Source organism: Osmia bicornis, chromosome 8, assembly GCF_907164935.1.
Source record: "Osmia bicornis bicornis chromosome 8, iOsmBic2.1, whole genome shotgun sequence".
NCBI classification, from domain to species: domain Eukaryota; kingdom Metazoa; phylum Arthropoda; class Insecta; order Hymenoptera; family Megachilidae; genus Osmia; species Osmia bicornis.
In genome coordinates this window covers 7230449-7247102 of record NC_060223.1, presented here as the reverse complement: position 1 = coordinate 7247102, position 16654 = coordinate 7230449, and the positions used below count along the sequence as shown (strand labels likewise).

The 16654-nt window shown below is 41.3% G+C and overlaps 1 protein-coding gene and 1 long non-coding RNA gene across 6 annotated transcripts in view; one reads left to right on the top strand and one right to left on the bottom strand.

Annotated features, from left to right (window-relative positions):
* LOC114876876 (protein slit) overlaps window positions 1-16654 on the bottom strand; it is a 280937-nt gene that overhangs the window by 18306 nt on the left and 245977 nt on the right. For all 4 annotated transcript variants that reach the window (XM_029188766.2, XM_046286897.1, XM_029188767.2 and 1 more), the window contains 2 exons: window positions 2336-2407; window positions 1676-1819 (listed from right to left, as the gene is read on the bottom strand). In XM_029188766.2, coding sequence (XP_029044599.1) covers window positions 1676-1819; window positions 2336-2407 — 216 coding nt within the window. The remainder of the gene's footprint in view (window positions 1-1675; window positions 1820-2335; window positions 2408-16654) is intronic.
* LOC114876878 overlaps window positions 1-16654 on the top strand; it is a 49597-nt gene that overhangs the window by 9805 nt on the left and 23138 nt on the right. For both annotated transcript variants that reach the window (XR_003789462.2, XR_003789461.2), the window contains exon 2: window positions 1687-1832. This is a non-coding gene — a long non-coding RNA (uncharacterized LOC114876878). The remainder of the gene's footprint in view (window positions 1-1686; window positions 1833-16654) is intronic.

Sequence of the window (16654 nt, the reverse complement as noted above, 5' to 3'; positions counted from 1 at the left end):
CGGGCATCGACTTATCCACGCAAGATGAAGGATTATCAGACGTTCGGATGCCTGCGAGAATCTCAGCGAAGCTCGCAACATAATACATCCTTTTGTAAGCTCGCTGATCCAGCCGTTATCATCAGAAACTGTAGGTTACGTGTACGAAGGCAGAGTGGAAGGGCCTCGAGACTCGTGAAACTTTCGAGTCTCGTCTGGCCACTTCGCCGGATGATAGATGGCCCATCTCCACCGCCTTCTTCTCTTCTTTTCTTCCTTTGTTTCGCTTTTCAACTTCTCGCCTCTCGCCTTGAATCGTTCTTGTCAGACTAGACGAGAAAACACGACCTGGACCAACTGTCTGATTGTTCTTCTAGTCGACATCGTGTCGCTTCAACACAGAAGCCATGTATTTCTTCTTCTCGATCACGATAGACGTTTGATATCTTTCTTTTTTTATTTTCTAATAGCTGATTAGAAAGTTGGATAGAATCAATTAAAAGTGAAGTTGAATTTTATTTTATTTTAAGACTGTCAGTCGCAAAATTAATTAAATCTTTCCTGACGAATTCGATTTATCAATATTCCAAGTTTCAATTGAAAACCTAGATCCGAATAGAAATTGCGCGCTTCTGTTTCTAAAAGCCGTCTATCAACGCAGCAATTAACAAACACACCGAGTTTCAGCGATCCACTTTCAAAAGCTAAAAAAATCTGTTCCATTTATCGAACAATAGCCGTCGACGGTAACATCGTTTCGGGCACAAAAAGAATTCCAAGTCTCTTCCGAAAGTGGGACGTCGACGGTCAATGGATGAAACTTCCGCTCGCTTTTTCTCCCCCTTTCTCCCTGTTTGTTTTTCCTTTTCGTTCGTTTTCGAGGCAGAGAAAACGGGGACTGGAAACGAGAAGCGTACGATCGCCTTGCAAAAAAGAAAAAAAAAGAAAAAGTTGAAACCCGAGCGGAAAAGTCACGCGTATTCGATGTTCGCGGCGAGTTTCACGAACCGAACTCCGATACTTCCGGGTGTACACGTACATGAGAGCGGTATGTAGGCCATCGTCTGAAAAGTTTATGCGATAACCACCATCCTGTGTACAACACTGTGCACGGACTTTCACAGATATCAGTTACCTATTGTTTTAAACTTTGATTGTTCTCTATGAACAGCGTTAAGGATCTAATTCACTGGAATAATTAATACTGGACCATCTGTGATCGTCAAAATATCTTCATTAATAGACGCAATTAATTTGGTTGAAATTTAGAGCTGATCTTTACCTTGGAACGCATCAAATTATTGAATTTCTTTTATATATTTCGAATTTTCTTAATGCTTTTTGGTTTTCTCTCTCAGAAATTGTTTAATGAATTGAAACGTATCGTATACAGCGAGGTACATTTAATTTCTACGAAACTATTGGTTCCTACTGAAACACATTTATGTAATTGGATCCGGTAAAAGGAGTAACCTTTGAACCTTTCAAAATAATTAGCTATTTTGTTGCTCGTCCGGAGAATATTCTTGTTACTATTACTTTTGAAGGTATCTGGTGTTTTAATGTAATGGTTAATGGATCTTCGAATGCTTATTTAATAAATAAGTTTCTGAATTTTTCTAATAATTTTCTATTTAAGTATCAACTGTAATAAATAAAAAAAGCATTATTTTAAATTCGATTCTAAAATACTTACAGTCTTTTCAGGTTCATCATGTTGCTGAAGAGAAGATCAGGAAGATGGCGTAGCTGGTTATTGTTCAAACGCAGCTTCTCGACACCGACTAAATCATGGAAGGCACTTCTCTCGATGGTGTGAATCTGATTATCCGATAGCCAACTGGAAAATACAGGTAACCAAAACCATTAACCCTAGAACCACTAGCGTACCCAGGTCAAAAGGTAAATTAATCCTTCTATTAGGAAATCGAAAATTATTTTTGAAAAATAAATTCTGAAAAATTAGTCTTAATATTATCGTGATGCTAATAAGATATCTCACAATTATTGCATCACAGCCTACCAGCACTGAATCAGTGAAAGTTAATTGGAAATTAATTCTAAAATTAATTATTCATCATTTATTTAGTTTGTTGCGTAATCAAAACACAGAAAGTTTCAAGAAGAAAGAACGCAATCTACAGGGCAAATTGCTTTGAATTTAACTGACTTCACCCCCTTCTTCGAAATAATACCATTCACGATTTTCGCAGAATTTCATCAACTTTTCATTCACTCACCAGTCGCATTCACCTCGTGGAATTCTGTTCGCAGAAGGCGTGCGACTAAAACCACCCCCTTTCTCGAATCCCCTTTCAGTAACTAGCTTCGTTATTTAACAAACAGATCTACTCACAGAACGTGAAGTGTGGCCATGTCTTCAAAGTCCGTCTTGAATATCACCGAGATATTGTTCCCTTGCAGGTCCCTGCGAACAAACAGTTACAGAAATTAATTTCGCCGCGACACAGTGGTGCGAGTCAATAATATGTCCGACTATCGGACAAAAGTGCAATTTCCTTAGCTTTCGATGTGGGGGGATTTCATCAAAATCTCGAGAACGCTCGAGACGATGAAAAATTGATCTAAAGTGTCGTGCAAACACCATAAAATTTATTTAAGAGAGATTCCATAGAGTTTGATCGATTTTTAAGAGTCGAGCAAATACACCGAAATTTATTTAACGAATGGAATTTTATCAATTTTTTCTCAAGATCGATGCGAATCAAAATAAGAGAACTTAATTCCGCTTCAACTTCAACCCCCCAACAACCACCCCGTTCGTCGCGCTTGTTTGACGCGAATAAGTATTTCTGTTTTCCGTAGCGTGCAAATATTTGTTGAAACGCGAAAAGGGAACGGCACAAAGAGCAACCTTCGGAGAAATTTCACGGCAAACCCCTTTTTTCCCTCGTTTTAAAACGTTGTCGCCGTTTATGCCCCGCTCAAAGCGAGCCTCGACAATGTGAAACGAGACCATCGGCCCGTGAATCTAGCATCGCGACGCGATTTTCTCGAACGCTTTGTGCCGTTGTTTTCCTTTTTGCTTTCGATGAATCTTGTCATTGTGGCCGGGCTAATATGCAATTAAGTTCACGGCGTTAATGACGCGAAACGATGAAGTAAACGAGTTATTATTAAACGTATTAAAGCGAAATGCCGCCACAGAAGAGAATTTCAATAAAATCCCTGAAAAATTAAATCATTCTTCGAAAATATGTCAGATAACGAGTTTACCTCGCACGATTCGTGAAAAACGTCTCGCGTGGCTCGTAATTATTCCAGCGACAATACGAACGAGGATATTCCAAAAAACGCGCTCGCCACGGTTGAAATTAAAATCTCACGCAAGGCTTAGAAGAGGCGTCCTTTTTTATTTTTTTTATTTTCGACGGTTCTCCGTCTGGTTTCGTCGCTGAACTCGTCTGAGCTACGAAAACGAGGGAATAATTCGCGTTTCTCGTTTCAGAAGGAAAACGAGCATCGAAAGAATAGAGAGAGAGAAAGGAACGTGCAAATAAAATAGAAAAAGAAAATAGGGGAAGGAAAGAATCCGTACGAAAAGCAGCCGGAGAGTAGGCCTGTCTCGTTACTCGTTCCTACGTCTGGCGTTTTTGTCAGGTAAAAAGTTTCTCGTGAAAAAGGAACCAATTTAATAAGGCCTTAATAACTCGGTTGGACGAGAGTGGGGCGCAGACGGCTGCGTTTGACGGCTGCACCCAACTCCTTCTTTTTATCACGAGAAGAGCAAATTCACGCTTCCTAGTTACCGATTCTACGCCACTGGAACAATGATATTTGCTCGACGAACGTTCTCTACGTGGACATAGTTTCAATATATTGATTTTCAGAATTCACTGACTGCGACTATAATGTTCAAAAGCAGTTATATTTCAATATTCACCCGAGGAAAATCAAGATATTACATATTTTTCTTATCTAAATATTAGTAAAATTATTATGAATAAAGGGGGTGAATAATCGAAAAGAATTTTTCAGTGTCAATAATTCAATATATTTCATTAAAAATAACTGTCCTCGCATACAACAAATTTTTAAAATAGGGCAAGCTTATAAATAATGGTAGCAGGCATTCCATTCATATGCATCTGGTTAAAAAAAAAGCGAAAAGGGAGGTGACGAACGGCGTATTTAAAATGCATCCCTCGAGTGGCTCGAGAGAGTACAGATAGCCAATCCTCTTGTTAAATGAAAAAAACGTATTGACGATGGGTAAACAAAAATAGCGCGAAAAAAATCTGTTCGTACGGCAACATCGATCAACACTTGTTTTTCGCTTGGGACTTTTCGACGACAGGAGTTGAAAATCGTTCCGTGAAAAGGGTTGCGCAAACTTTTCTGGCCCCCTGCAATCGCTTGTATCGAAAAACATCGCTCTTTTGCGTAAACCCTTCGATCGACTCGTTAATTGTTTGTAAAACCAATCGTTCTGTTTTATTTCTACGTCGATGAAACACGCTGCGAAAGCTAATAAATGAACGATCGAGAGCGTCACGTCGTTTCAATTTTTACTCGCGCAACGTTGAAAATCCGAGGGTTTTATAATCGACTTTCTGTTACTTCCATTGGGAAAAACGTTCCGCTAGCAGCGATTTAAATTGCACGAATAATGGAGATTAATGCAAAAAAAAAAAAAATATCGAACAGTGGTGAAAATTTTTTTAATAGATTTCGAAAACAACGCACGGCTAGCAGTGATTTAATAATTAAAGGATTGGAAATTTAACGAGTTAATGTAGCGTGCAATTACGAGTGGAAGGTTAAAAGAAAAATATCATATTTGTTAATAAAATGAAATTTTATTTCATTGGAGTTTTTGACAAATTTGAGTGTTCAATTTTTCTCGAAGCATGTTTGAATCACGATTGACCCATCCACCACCGTTCGAAGCTTACAAAAATGAATTCTCAATATTTCTATTGGAAACAGTTTAAACGCATTGCTTATAAAAAAGGAAAAATGTTTGATTCCGGGGGATTCGGGAGGAGATGCCACGTCCGGAGGGGAAGGAATAATTCATGCGTGAAAAATGTCGGCGACAGGGCAAAAAACAATCGATCGATTCAATTTATCAAAAGTGGCCGGCTTTTTTTCGGCCGGTGCCCGTATAAATTTGTCTCCATTTGTGAGACGCGTTTCCCTCTGTGTGCGTTTATGTATACGTGTCCCAGGGAAAATGGACGACGCGTTCAACATTCTTTTCGTTCCTCTCGTCGCGATTATTCGTGAGTAGCAAGCGGAGTGGAAAGCCGTCGATACGTCAAATCGACTGTCGTAGCCGTCCCTTTTTCTTTCCCCTTCGAGGGTCGCGGAGGCAGGCAGAACCATCCCGATGCAACAGTAAACTTAATCAACAGATTCCATTTGCATTTCGACGTAGACGGTGTTTCGCGAGTTGCGTGGCAAATGGAAGAGAAGCTTCTTTCCGAACTCAGACACCTTCTTTTTCGGTGATTCTGTTACGGAACTGTTCGGCTCGAGAGGGGTTCTGCGACCGGAAGGATATCCCGCTACCCCTTTCGACTTCCAATGTCCGAAATTGCAATTTGCGTTTTTCTCAGCAGCTCTGCCGACGCATCGGTAAAGTTCGAACTCGCGATGCGAAGGAATCCAATATTCTCAGGGAAATACAATTCTATGCATCGACGAGTATGTCCCATGGCGTACGGGGAAAAACGGGCGCATCCGGTCCGACTTGTTTCGCTCATTGCTGGCCGAGTAGTCTCAGGAGTGGTGGTCGTCTGCAAACTTTGATTACATCTGCCAGCGGTCCATTTCTAACCCATGCCGTGGCAAATATAGAGCAACACCTTATCCCTGGACCCTGTCGTCTCTCCCTGGTTTCTCTTCATTTTCAACCTCTCTCCGTCCCTTGTTTCTCCTTCGAAGACTGTCCTGGCGGATTTAGCAGGCCCGGTTCCGGCGTAGGATACCCCCATGGAAACGTATTTAAGCGGATGTCCCGACGAGGCGAAAAGTAATTTCGTTAGTTGGCACGTGAGCCGCCTGTCAAAAGTGCGCGCCATCGGATGGAAATGTGCCTCCGGGACGCGATTGGATTTCCGGCGGACGTCATTGTAGACGGTGAATTGAATCAACGTGAAAGTATGGCGGGACGAGTCGCAGGGTCGTGCGGCTGATAAGCGGGCTTGATGGCGGTGACAATTTGTTCCCGTTATTTCGTCCTGTCCAATCTTGTTTCCTTCTTTCTCTTCTTCCGTTATTCTTACTCTGAACTGTTATCGATAGAAGTACCTCTCCTCTTTGCGGTGAATAATTCTTGCCAATGAATGTCTGCCACTTGGAACGCTCGCTTTGCTTTCGAATCCGTTGCAACGAAAGAGTTAATTGAACACAGCAGTCGGGAAGTACCGCGTACTGCCGCGTTCGCGTTCCGAGAAGCACAAATCTGTCTCCTCTTTCGTTTCTGCGAGCTGTTGCTCGTTTGAACTTCTATATTTCATCGTTCACGATGCCATCGACGAGAATGAACGATGATACGGGAGCTCGCGAATTGACTGCTCTGATTTACTTTTCATGGAATCAGGGTTTATTTTATTTAACCCTTTGCTCAACATTTCTACGGCAGAAAAAATGAAATACCTTTAATAACTTTATATTTTATAAAGTTTCAAATGTGCAGAATGGACGGATAGTTGGAATTTCTTTTTTCAACATACCCTTCGTGCTCACCGAATAACGAAAGTTACGACGAGGAGTATTAAACTACAATAAAGAGAGGCTAAAAATGCATAGACAGGTAGTAATTTCTCGGATTTACGACGTCTCGTAAAAACTTCCCTTTCGCGTGTGCTCGAAATGCATCGATGAGGCGTTATTAAAAGCCCGCTGAGAGAACTAAAGAGAACGTTCAATGACACAGAAAAAAAAGGCAAAAAAAGTGTAAAGGAAGGGTGAAAGAGCGACAATGTAGCAGAAGCTTGTTGAAGTATGCAGAGCAGAACTCGTCTGTATTACAAAACCGATAAACAAAATTAAAAAAGTTTTCACAGTATATTAAAAAGAAGCGCGGCGTTATTGAAGATTCGATAAACGAGTGTAAAAATTAAAGTCAACCAGCTGTTATAAAAGAAATTGCAAGAAATTGCAATCGAAAGGAAAAAGAAGAAAATTGGGGCGCTCTCCATGGTCCGAGAGTTAAATATGCACAACTTCTCAAGCCCCCTTGAATCTATCTTTGCTAAGTACTCTGTGCATTGTGTAAATGTTATAAATATGCAACATTAAAATCTATAAAACAGAAGTACTGCCAAAAGAAAATAAACTTTCACCATTCATTGTGGTCTCTGAAAATACGAACAGCTTTCCAAGCTGGTACACAATACACCTTCCTACGAACATAAATGTTTTCCATTCGCACCTGCACATAATCCACATGATCGAGTGCCTGTACCGTTCCTTTTTTGCGATCGACTCGTATGAATGCATCTCTTGAATGCGTTCGATTACGCAGAACGAGGTACCACTGTCGATCAACAATCGAGCGTACGGTAATACCGATCTCTAACGAACCAACCAGATGTTCAAGCTCTCTTTAGCAACCGATCACGCAACTCTGTTTAGACTTCCGATCGAGTAGATCATGCAGGCGTTTAATCTTTGAACGACTGGTTGTACGGCTATTCAAATCTACCGGCAACCGATCGCGATACCTCTTAGATCATCGACCGGACCGATAACACAATTATTTCTATCGAGAAGAAATCGATCGTATAATTATTCAGATCTATTCGCTGGTTACCACTCGGTTATTCCATAACCAAAGGATTACATAACTATTTACAACCGCGAGCATACGGTATTCGGATCTGCACGCTGACAGCTAACTGCCCGTTGAATTATTTCCATCTATAAAAGCGCTGCAACTATTCAGACTTGCGGGCAAATATTTAGATCGACCTGGAGAACTGTTATGCAACAGAGAGTTTTGCCTGGAGCAGCTGCCAGTCAATCAATGATCTGCTTGTATAGGATCGTTAGAAAGTCTTAGTTTAGATTATTCAATTGGACGAAAGAAGATTAGATAGACGTTTATCTTCCTACTTTACAGTCAATTTCAAGCCAAAACACGATCTTCTCAATCATTCGCCAAGATCTCTAACTAGTCTCTATTTGTCTCCTCTGGAAGATGAATTGAAACAAGCGCGTTTGAAGTGAAAATCAAGTATGAAGTTAAATAGACAAAGCGACGAGGATGCAAACGAATCACCAGCTACGCACCGTTCAAAATTGATTCTTCCTTCTTCTTCCTCGCTGTATCCATAACATTCCGATTTTATTGCTCCAACAGCACCGGTGTGTTTGCAATACCTTTCACCTGTCAGGAGGAAGATGCTATTGCAAGGATACAGTGACTCGTGGAAAGAGCCGTGCAACGTGCACCGTTGCGAAAGCAGCGTTTGAATTTATCGAGCTGGCTCGGATCCAGCCGCGAAACAGCGAAAGAGAAAGAGAGAAAGAGAGCCGTCTTTTTCGCTCGTAAGCGTGTCCGGTTGTTCTTCATTCCCGTCAACCCAGTAAAATCAAATATTAACGATCCACGCGAGACCGGGTATCGCGGGACCGCTGTTTTACGATGTAACACGACGACATGCCGGAGAACGTGATGTATTATCCTGATGTCACACGCGGCCGAAAATAGCCCGACGCGATCGAGAGACGGACAACCGGCACCGGAAATGCGAAACACACGCGAACGGAGAAAAATGATACGCCGCGCGCTGCTTTCAAGCGACAATTTCATTTTCGGTTAATTAACCCTTTGAACTTGCAATATCAATTTGGTTGGTCTTGAGAGTTTTATCGTGGACTTGGCGATAATACGGATCGTTCAGAAGATGATACAGTGATAAAGATTTTTCGATATAAAATAAGAAATGATCAAATATTGGATCATTGATTAGGACGGTCGATCAAGTCTAGCTACCGATGATCGATCCGTACGCAGTTGGTATTTTACGGTTTCAAATCCACAATGAGCTGGCCCGTTAACGTCTGCCAACAGAATTGACACGGAGGATTGTTGGGTCGTGTATACAGAACCCAAGCAGGAACAGCATTGTTCCGGCGACAGGTGATTCGTTAGTCAACGCAACTGCCTGGTCGAAGACAAATGCTCGGTCTAACGAGCTGGCCAAATATCCTGAAAACGATGAGTGCTCTTAAATGAACATCTGCTGCGAAATCTTTTGAAATTCTATCGGAAAATTGATGTATAATAATTAATATCGAGGTATGATTTCGTCTCATTTGTGTCAGAATTCAGCCAAAAGGAATTGATTTAGCGTCGATGGTACAAAGGTCGGTTATCCGCTGGATAAATTAGAGATTCATAAACATCCGCGTCGATGGGTAATTTATACGAGGTTCGCTTTATTACGACACGCGATTTCGCCGAAGCGTGGGCGGCATTCGCAACAGGGCACCTATGCAAATCGCGCGTAGCGTTCATCGAATCGTGACCCCGACGCGAGGCGCGGCACACATTCGCAGAAACTGATACACCGAGAAAAGACTCGCTACCCTGATAACATCGTAAACGATCGAACCGGTGCCTGAGAAACCTGGGACACTCGTTACTTCGGTGCCGATTGCACGTTGCCGATCGCGTTAAGCATCGATCTGACCGAGATTTTTTTCATGTTACGTGTAACTAGAGATTTACGAGGTGAAGTTGATTTTTCCGCGAGCCTCGTCGATGAGTGTACGCCTTGCGAGAACCAGTGAACCGGAAGGGCCAGGGTTCTGTCTTGTAACAATCGCCGAGTGATCGACGTCCATTGCGAAAGAAATTTATCGATACGTTGATTATCGCGGAGGTCAATGATCATTAACGCCATATAAAAATTATAAATTTTTGGTACTCGAGTTTTTCTCGAGCTCCCGAATTCAGTTTCAGGAGAAATGAAAATTTTCCTTATCGAAACACTAATAATTCTAATATTCCCGTGCAAATTTCATAATTAATCACTTAATTGATCAAAGCCGCGGGAAAATATTCCGAGGAAAAGAAATGGAAAAAGGAAACAATCTTCAGCCGAAACGAATCGCAAAAGTGAAGCAATGACTGAGAACTTCATAAAGAAGATTAAAGGGCTCACCCCTCGTCGAACCGTACGCGTCTACGTTTTATTTCCGCGCAATCAACGGCTCACGGTCGCGACATTGTAATCAAGATAATTAAACAAGAACGATCGTAACTTCACCGCAGAGACTTTGTTAAATATTAAAATCGACCTCGAACCCTTTCTCTCTTTTTCTTTCTTTCCCCGCGCTGACGACCTCTCTGTCATAATGTCGAGTCGACAAACACACATTTCGTTCGTTTCTTTCTCTACTTCCCTCATAATTGTAGCCGTTTCCAAGCAGCCCGAGGGAGTTTCGCGCGGATTCGTGCGTGCATCACGCGAGTGACACGCTACAGCCGTGCGTTTTTCTGTCTCGCTGAACGGATTCGTGTAAATAATGTACGCGTTTTTAATGAACGCGGCTCGTTGTACGCAGACCGAAATAGTTGGGAGAAAAGAAAACGTTAGTGTTTTTTTCAATGTTTGGAAAAACTCGGATACCAGCGCACCCTTGTATAAAAATATTAATTTTGAAGGATCGGTAATGGAAAAAGTATGAAATTATGAAAGACAGTTTGACTGATATAAAGTTTCATGAAGGATATGTTCAACATGTACCTAATCAATATTACACCGTTTCAACAGGTCAAAAGAGGTGTGAATTATGAATGAAATTTAACGCAGAACCAACTTACGATAAGCGTTTTCATTAATTAACCGGGTTAGCTCGAATACAGCGAGGGTGAAATTATAATTGCCGTGTTAAAATATACCGGGTAGGAAATTGGAGTGTTTCAACGTATGAGAAAGTCGTATAGAAGAAGAAAGAAGTGAATATACGAGGCGAGAAATCGTAATGGAGCTATTAACTCGTGAACTTATGAAGTGGGCAAAGTTTCTACGACTCTCTTGGTATATCTATCGACAATGCTGTATCGAGTACAACCGTATGGCGTGCACGGAACCTTCTATAATTCTTCTTGATACCCGGTGTAACAGCTTTCACGTACAAATATCTCAATGAAACTGCTGCGATTCGATTCGTGAAAGAGAAACGAACAAATAATCCTATTTCTTCGTTTTTAATGAGAGATCAATGACTATCTTTAGAAACAAATCACCACCACTTTAGATTCTTATTTAAAAAAAAAAAAGAACATTTGATTAAAGTAAAATTTAAAAGCTTTAAATTCAAAATTCAAATTAAAAAGATTCATCCCTTCGACCTTACTGGGAACTACCCAAGTGTTACTCTTGCCAGCTTGTAGAGCCCCCCCTTCTACCCCCTTTTGGGGGCAGAAGGCTAATTGTTTAAAAGATATTAACAATTACAGTTAGTTACTCCTTACATTCTGAAGTATGACAAACTCACACATACAACTCGCAATCTAGAGATCCACGGTTCAAATACTTGGTTCCCAACATTTTTTTTTCTTTTTAATGATAATTTGTCTCTTTTTGAATAACTATTACATAAAAATTATCATTGAAAAAAAAAAAAAAATTTTGGGAACCAAGGATTTGAACCGAGGACCTTCAGATTGCGAGTCATGGGTCCGCTCCGTGGTTGAACACATGACTCGCAATCTAAAGGTCCTCGGTTCAAATCCTTGGTTCCCAAAAAAATTTTTTTTTTTCTTTTTAAATGATAATTTGTCTCTTTTTGAATAACTCTTTTTGAGTGTAACACTTGGGTAGTTTTCCGTATGAGATACAAAGCCTCAGTGAAAAATTAAAAAATGAAATTTAAATGGAAAATACATAGATCGAAAGGGTTAAGTTTCCAAACGAAATTTTCCGTCATCTTTCATTTTCCAGCAGTCATCGTTGAAGATGATTTAAAAGAGGAATGAGAAAGCGATACGCGGGAAAAGAGCAGCGGCAGATACGTCACTGGGGTGTTTGGTGGCGAGACATTAAAGTTGCCGTTAATTAAGCGGGTCGAGTTAACGGTAATTAGTCGACGCGCGGCAAGAGGCGTCGTGTCGCGGCGCCGTTTAGATTTAGACGCCTGATTTCCAAGCATGAAAGCACACTGTGCCTGTGTAGCCGTACACCGCTCAGCTACCACCCTTTCAGCTAGCTCCGAGGCTCTAGCTTACGCGCGTGTTCATCACGCGTGTTCATCACGCGTCACGCGCCACGAGCGTCGGCCGTGATTTATCAACCGCGACGCGTCGGACGACCGCCGCAAATCATAACAACCGTGACAACCGCGAAAACTTTACCGGAACACGTCGGGACGCGTGCGGTTCCTACGCCTAAATAGTTCGATTCAGCGAATTCGAGCGAATTATGCGTTTTCCTGACTGTACAACAGCGAATGGCCACTATTTAACTTCCTTGGGATTTTTTATTGACGGAATGGAAAGTTCGATTAGAAGGTTTGTAAAACTTTTATAAGAAAATGGTACCTTTGGAGAAAGTCATTTATTATTATTGTAGGGTGCCATTTATGGGACCCTAATAAAATCGAGTTTTCAAAGAAAATGATTTCCCTTTTCATTTGCGTATTTAAGACCTTTTCCAGGAATGGGTCCACAGAATTTTAAATTCTAAAAATATTAAAATTTTAACATCAAAAATTTTGGAGTGTCAGAATTTTATGATTTTAAAATTATGAAGGAGTCAATCCACGTTTTACTAGGGGGTGCGGAGGTCCTCCATCCCTCTGCCCATTCGCGCCAATGCACCTTTCGAAACGAATGACCCATTCCTCAATTACGACGCCCAAGTAAGGTAAACGAATAAAATTTTGTCACTACGAGCATGGCGTGACCGTGGGCTGAACCTCGCTTATCTCAATTAACGTCGTCGTTAATATCTGGTCCCCAACGTTCAGGTAAATTGAACGAAAATACCATTCACCCTCCTTCTCTCTCCTCGATCTCTCGACTATTTTATTAACCATCCAGCGTGCCGTTCTCAAAGATGATCTAAACGAAGATTTACCGTTTTCCTCTTATTTTTCAACGACGGCGCACGCGTATCCGTGAGATATATACACGAGCCATAAATGACGCGGTGGCGGTGATAAATTACTTTACAGCAATAAGTAACGAGGAAGCTACAAGCTTAAAAATGTCTAACGCGCCGTAAAACGAGCAGATTAAGACCGCGAGATAGAGACGGGTGGAAGGGATAACTTTCTTTTCCTGGATATTCTCCCGCGTTTCGCCTTCGTTTCTTTCTTCTTCTCTTTTTTATTTTCAAACTCATTTCACTCTCGCTTCGTCTTTATTTTACATGTTGCTCTTCGTGGTTAAACTACTCGGTCAAATAACGCGTTAATCGCGGCCGTTATTCATCGAGAACGGTTTCCCGTGGCTTTAAAGCACCGCTACCGACCTGGTTGCAATGTGTTTCCGTTAAAAGCTACTTTTTTACGTAATTACAGCCCTACGTTTCGCGTCAGATACTTTGGACAAATATTTTTCGCATTACCCCGCTTTATTGCCAGCTAACGATGCCAGCCACGGTTAAAGCGTACACCGCTTTTGTAATCTGTTTCCTGTTTGCTCCTGACACTTTTTATTGTTGTTTTCTCCTTCTCTCTTGGCAAGGAAAAATTATGCTTTACAACGGCCTCACTGTGACTTTTATTCGAGCGTTCCCGTAATTTATATCGCTTTATTTCGATGCGACGATAACGATGCCCTGTTAGAACCACGATTTTCACAGAATTATATATTTTACGCTGTTACACACGACTCTATTTCAACGCGAACAACTTACTTTCTTCTCGCGACAATTTGTCGCGCGGTGACGATAAATTGCAGTGCTCGAAACGCGTTCTCGAATTCCGATTTGTTGTTTCGAGGAAAATTTTTAGGAAGATTCGACTCCGGCAATGTTTCTGGATTCGGTGGCGTTCGCTATCTCTATTTTTCATAAAAAGAGTCCTTTTCGCGTTTCATCCCTTATCTCCGTGTCCTCCCACGAATTCATCCCCGAGCAACGATGCACCGAAAGACTTCATCGTCGATTAGGTGACCGTGGTATCGGCGAGGTACCACGATAGCTGGCTCTTTTTTTTTTTATCCTACGGGCTAAATCGTTCCCAGAAAGATATCCAACGGTGTGTATATATCGTAGCCATTGAATCGCGTGCTATCTACCGCAAAACCAGAGCGGTTACGCGTCCGTTCTGTCAGGTGTTGCCAGCCGGTAGCCAGGGCGTTTTGGCAACGCGAAGCTTCAGGTAAACCGACGCGATACGCGAAATGGAAAAGCCTGCGGCTCACTTTCAGCCCGATAACGCCGTCATTGATAAATTATGCGGCCATTCTCGGTGGGCCATGAGAGCCCGGCTGAATCGATACACTGCGGAAGGCTCGTTTCTTGCATCGCTCTGCTTGTTCCGCCACCGACATCTCCATACCGATGTTATTTAAAGAATAATAACGCTAAGGTATTATTACGGGTGTGCGGGTACCCGAAAATTTATTCGGATATCCATAATTTCTAAGAATATTATTAATGTTCCAAGATACCATCATTCAATTTTTCAATTTTCTATTTTAAACTCTTGCCATTCGAGTATCGTAATTATTTTCACACGAATACAGTTAAGAGAAACATTTAAGCAGCTTCTGAACACGCGAAGTGGAAATTAGAATCGACCCAGGACAACACTTTAAAGGCGAATACCGAGAGTGGCGGGACCGAGTTCAATGCAAACGAGAACTTCGATAACTGTGTCATCCGTTCAAATGAACCGACGGAAAGCCCGTGGAACTTCCGGGTTTAATCCAGTCAAGCATCAGAACGACACGTTCTCGCATAAAACGATGGGATTATCGGCAACGAGCCGAGAAAATGTCCATTAACCGGCGTCCTTATCATCCTTGGGGAATCCTACTTCCTCGAATTTGCATTTCGTTCGGCGTTACAGCAAGAAAGCTCGTGAAACCGGAGACAAATTAACGTTGGCGACATTCTGGATGAGAAAAATAATGGGATACTCTGTTTTCTTGTAAGCACTTTGTTTAAAGGTTCAAGGATGAGTTTCTATCCCTTCTTTTAGAGGATGATTAATGTTATATAACTTTAGAATGAAATTAGATACTTTTTAATGAAAGATTTTAAGGGATTAGTGCCACTTTTTTACGTAGAACTCATTAGCTCGTTGATTTGAATTGAATTAAAATTCCAATGAAATGATATAGTGTGCTTCTGCTTAAAAGGGTTTTCGTTTTACACAGTGTTATTTCCTTTGTAATATCTAACATGCGTGATGTCACAGGAACGCGTGCTGTATGCAATTTGTTGCGCGAAACAAAAGTGTCACGCGGTTGCGTGGAATTATGCAATTAGTTGCATAGTTCAGCGCGAAATATGAATAGAAGGAGAAAGATTGATTCGGTGGAAACAGGTGATCGTGAATTTTTTCTGATTAAATTTCTTCAAAGCTATTCGAGGCACAGTATCCTTATCTGAGATGAGCCAAATAATTATCTGTATCGCTATAAATTCGAAACTTCGTATACGAGTGATTCATCGTTTTCTTTAATTAAACTCTCTGTTGTCGAACGAACAGTTAAAATTCCCTGAAACTGAAAGGAAATTACTCTTCTTGAACAGGATGGATAATTAAACAGTAGTTGCCTTGTTCCATCGTCGAATAATTAAACCTTGAATAATTCAATTACTGGACAAGGGTGAATCGATTTCTAACACCGTCGGATTACCAAAGAAATTTCCTTCGAACGTAATCGAACATCTCAACACAATCGCAAACATTCGTATTCGGGGAAAAAGAGGAAAAACTCTGTTATCAGGATCGAGAAACAATTCTCCTAACGAGACCTCTGGGCAGAAATTTCGAAACTTCCGCGAAGAAACTTCAGCTCCCGTCCGTGAAACTTCCGTCGGGCTCGAGTGCAACCAGCAACGTCGAAATTAATTGAATTTTGATTAGACATTACGGCCGAATCGCCGTGGAACGAGCTGCAAAAAGCTCTTGATAAGAGAGAGAGAGAAGGAGAGCGGAGATTATTAGGCACAGAAACGGGAGCCGCTACTTAGAATAATTTTCATCAAGACTTCGAGGAAGAATTTCGAGGTAGAAAAGGCGAAGGTAGAGTAAGGGTGGTCGGACACGATTACCACCATGGTAATATTGAATCGAGCACCGACACGCGAGGTCGGACGTATTAAGATTATGAATCCATTAGGCAGAAAGAAGTGGATGAGGTCGAAATACTTCTACCTAGTATTGCTCTCTAATGGAACCCTATTTTTTATTACCCACCCGCCCTGTGTTTCCGGTATGAAGTTCTGAGCTCGGTCACTTAAGGCTTGATCGTAAAGACCAGCGACGAGCATTTAAATTTTTGCGATCAAGGAACAAAGGAAGCGAGACGATTCGAGTGAAAAAGAGGGAAAAACAAAGAAACCAAGCATAAGTTATTAACGTAATTTATTTTAATTTTTAACCCTTTGGGGATGAATCAGTCTTAAACTTGCACAGAGTATAATTAATTTAAATTAAAGGTTCATTCTTCAAAGCATGTATTATAAATCAAGAATATAACACGGTATGTACAGAATTATAAATTACTATG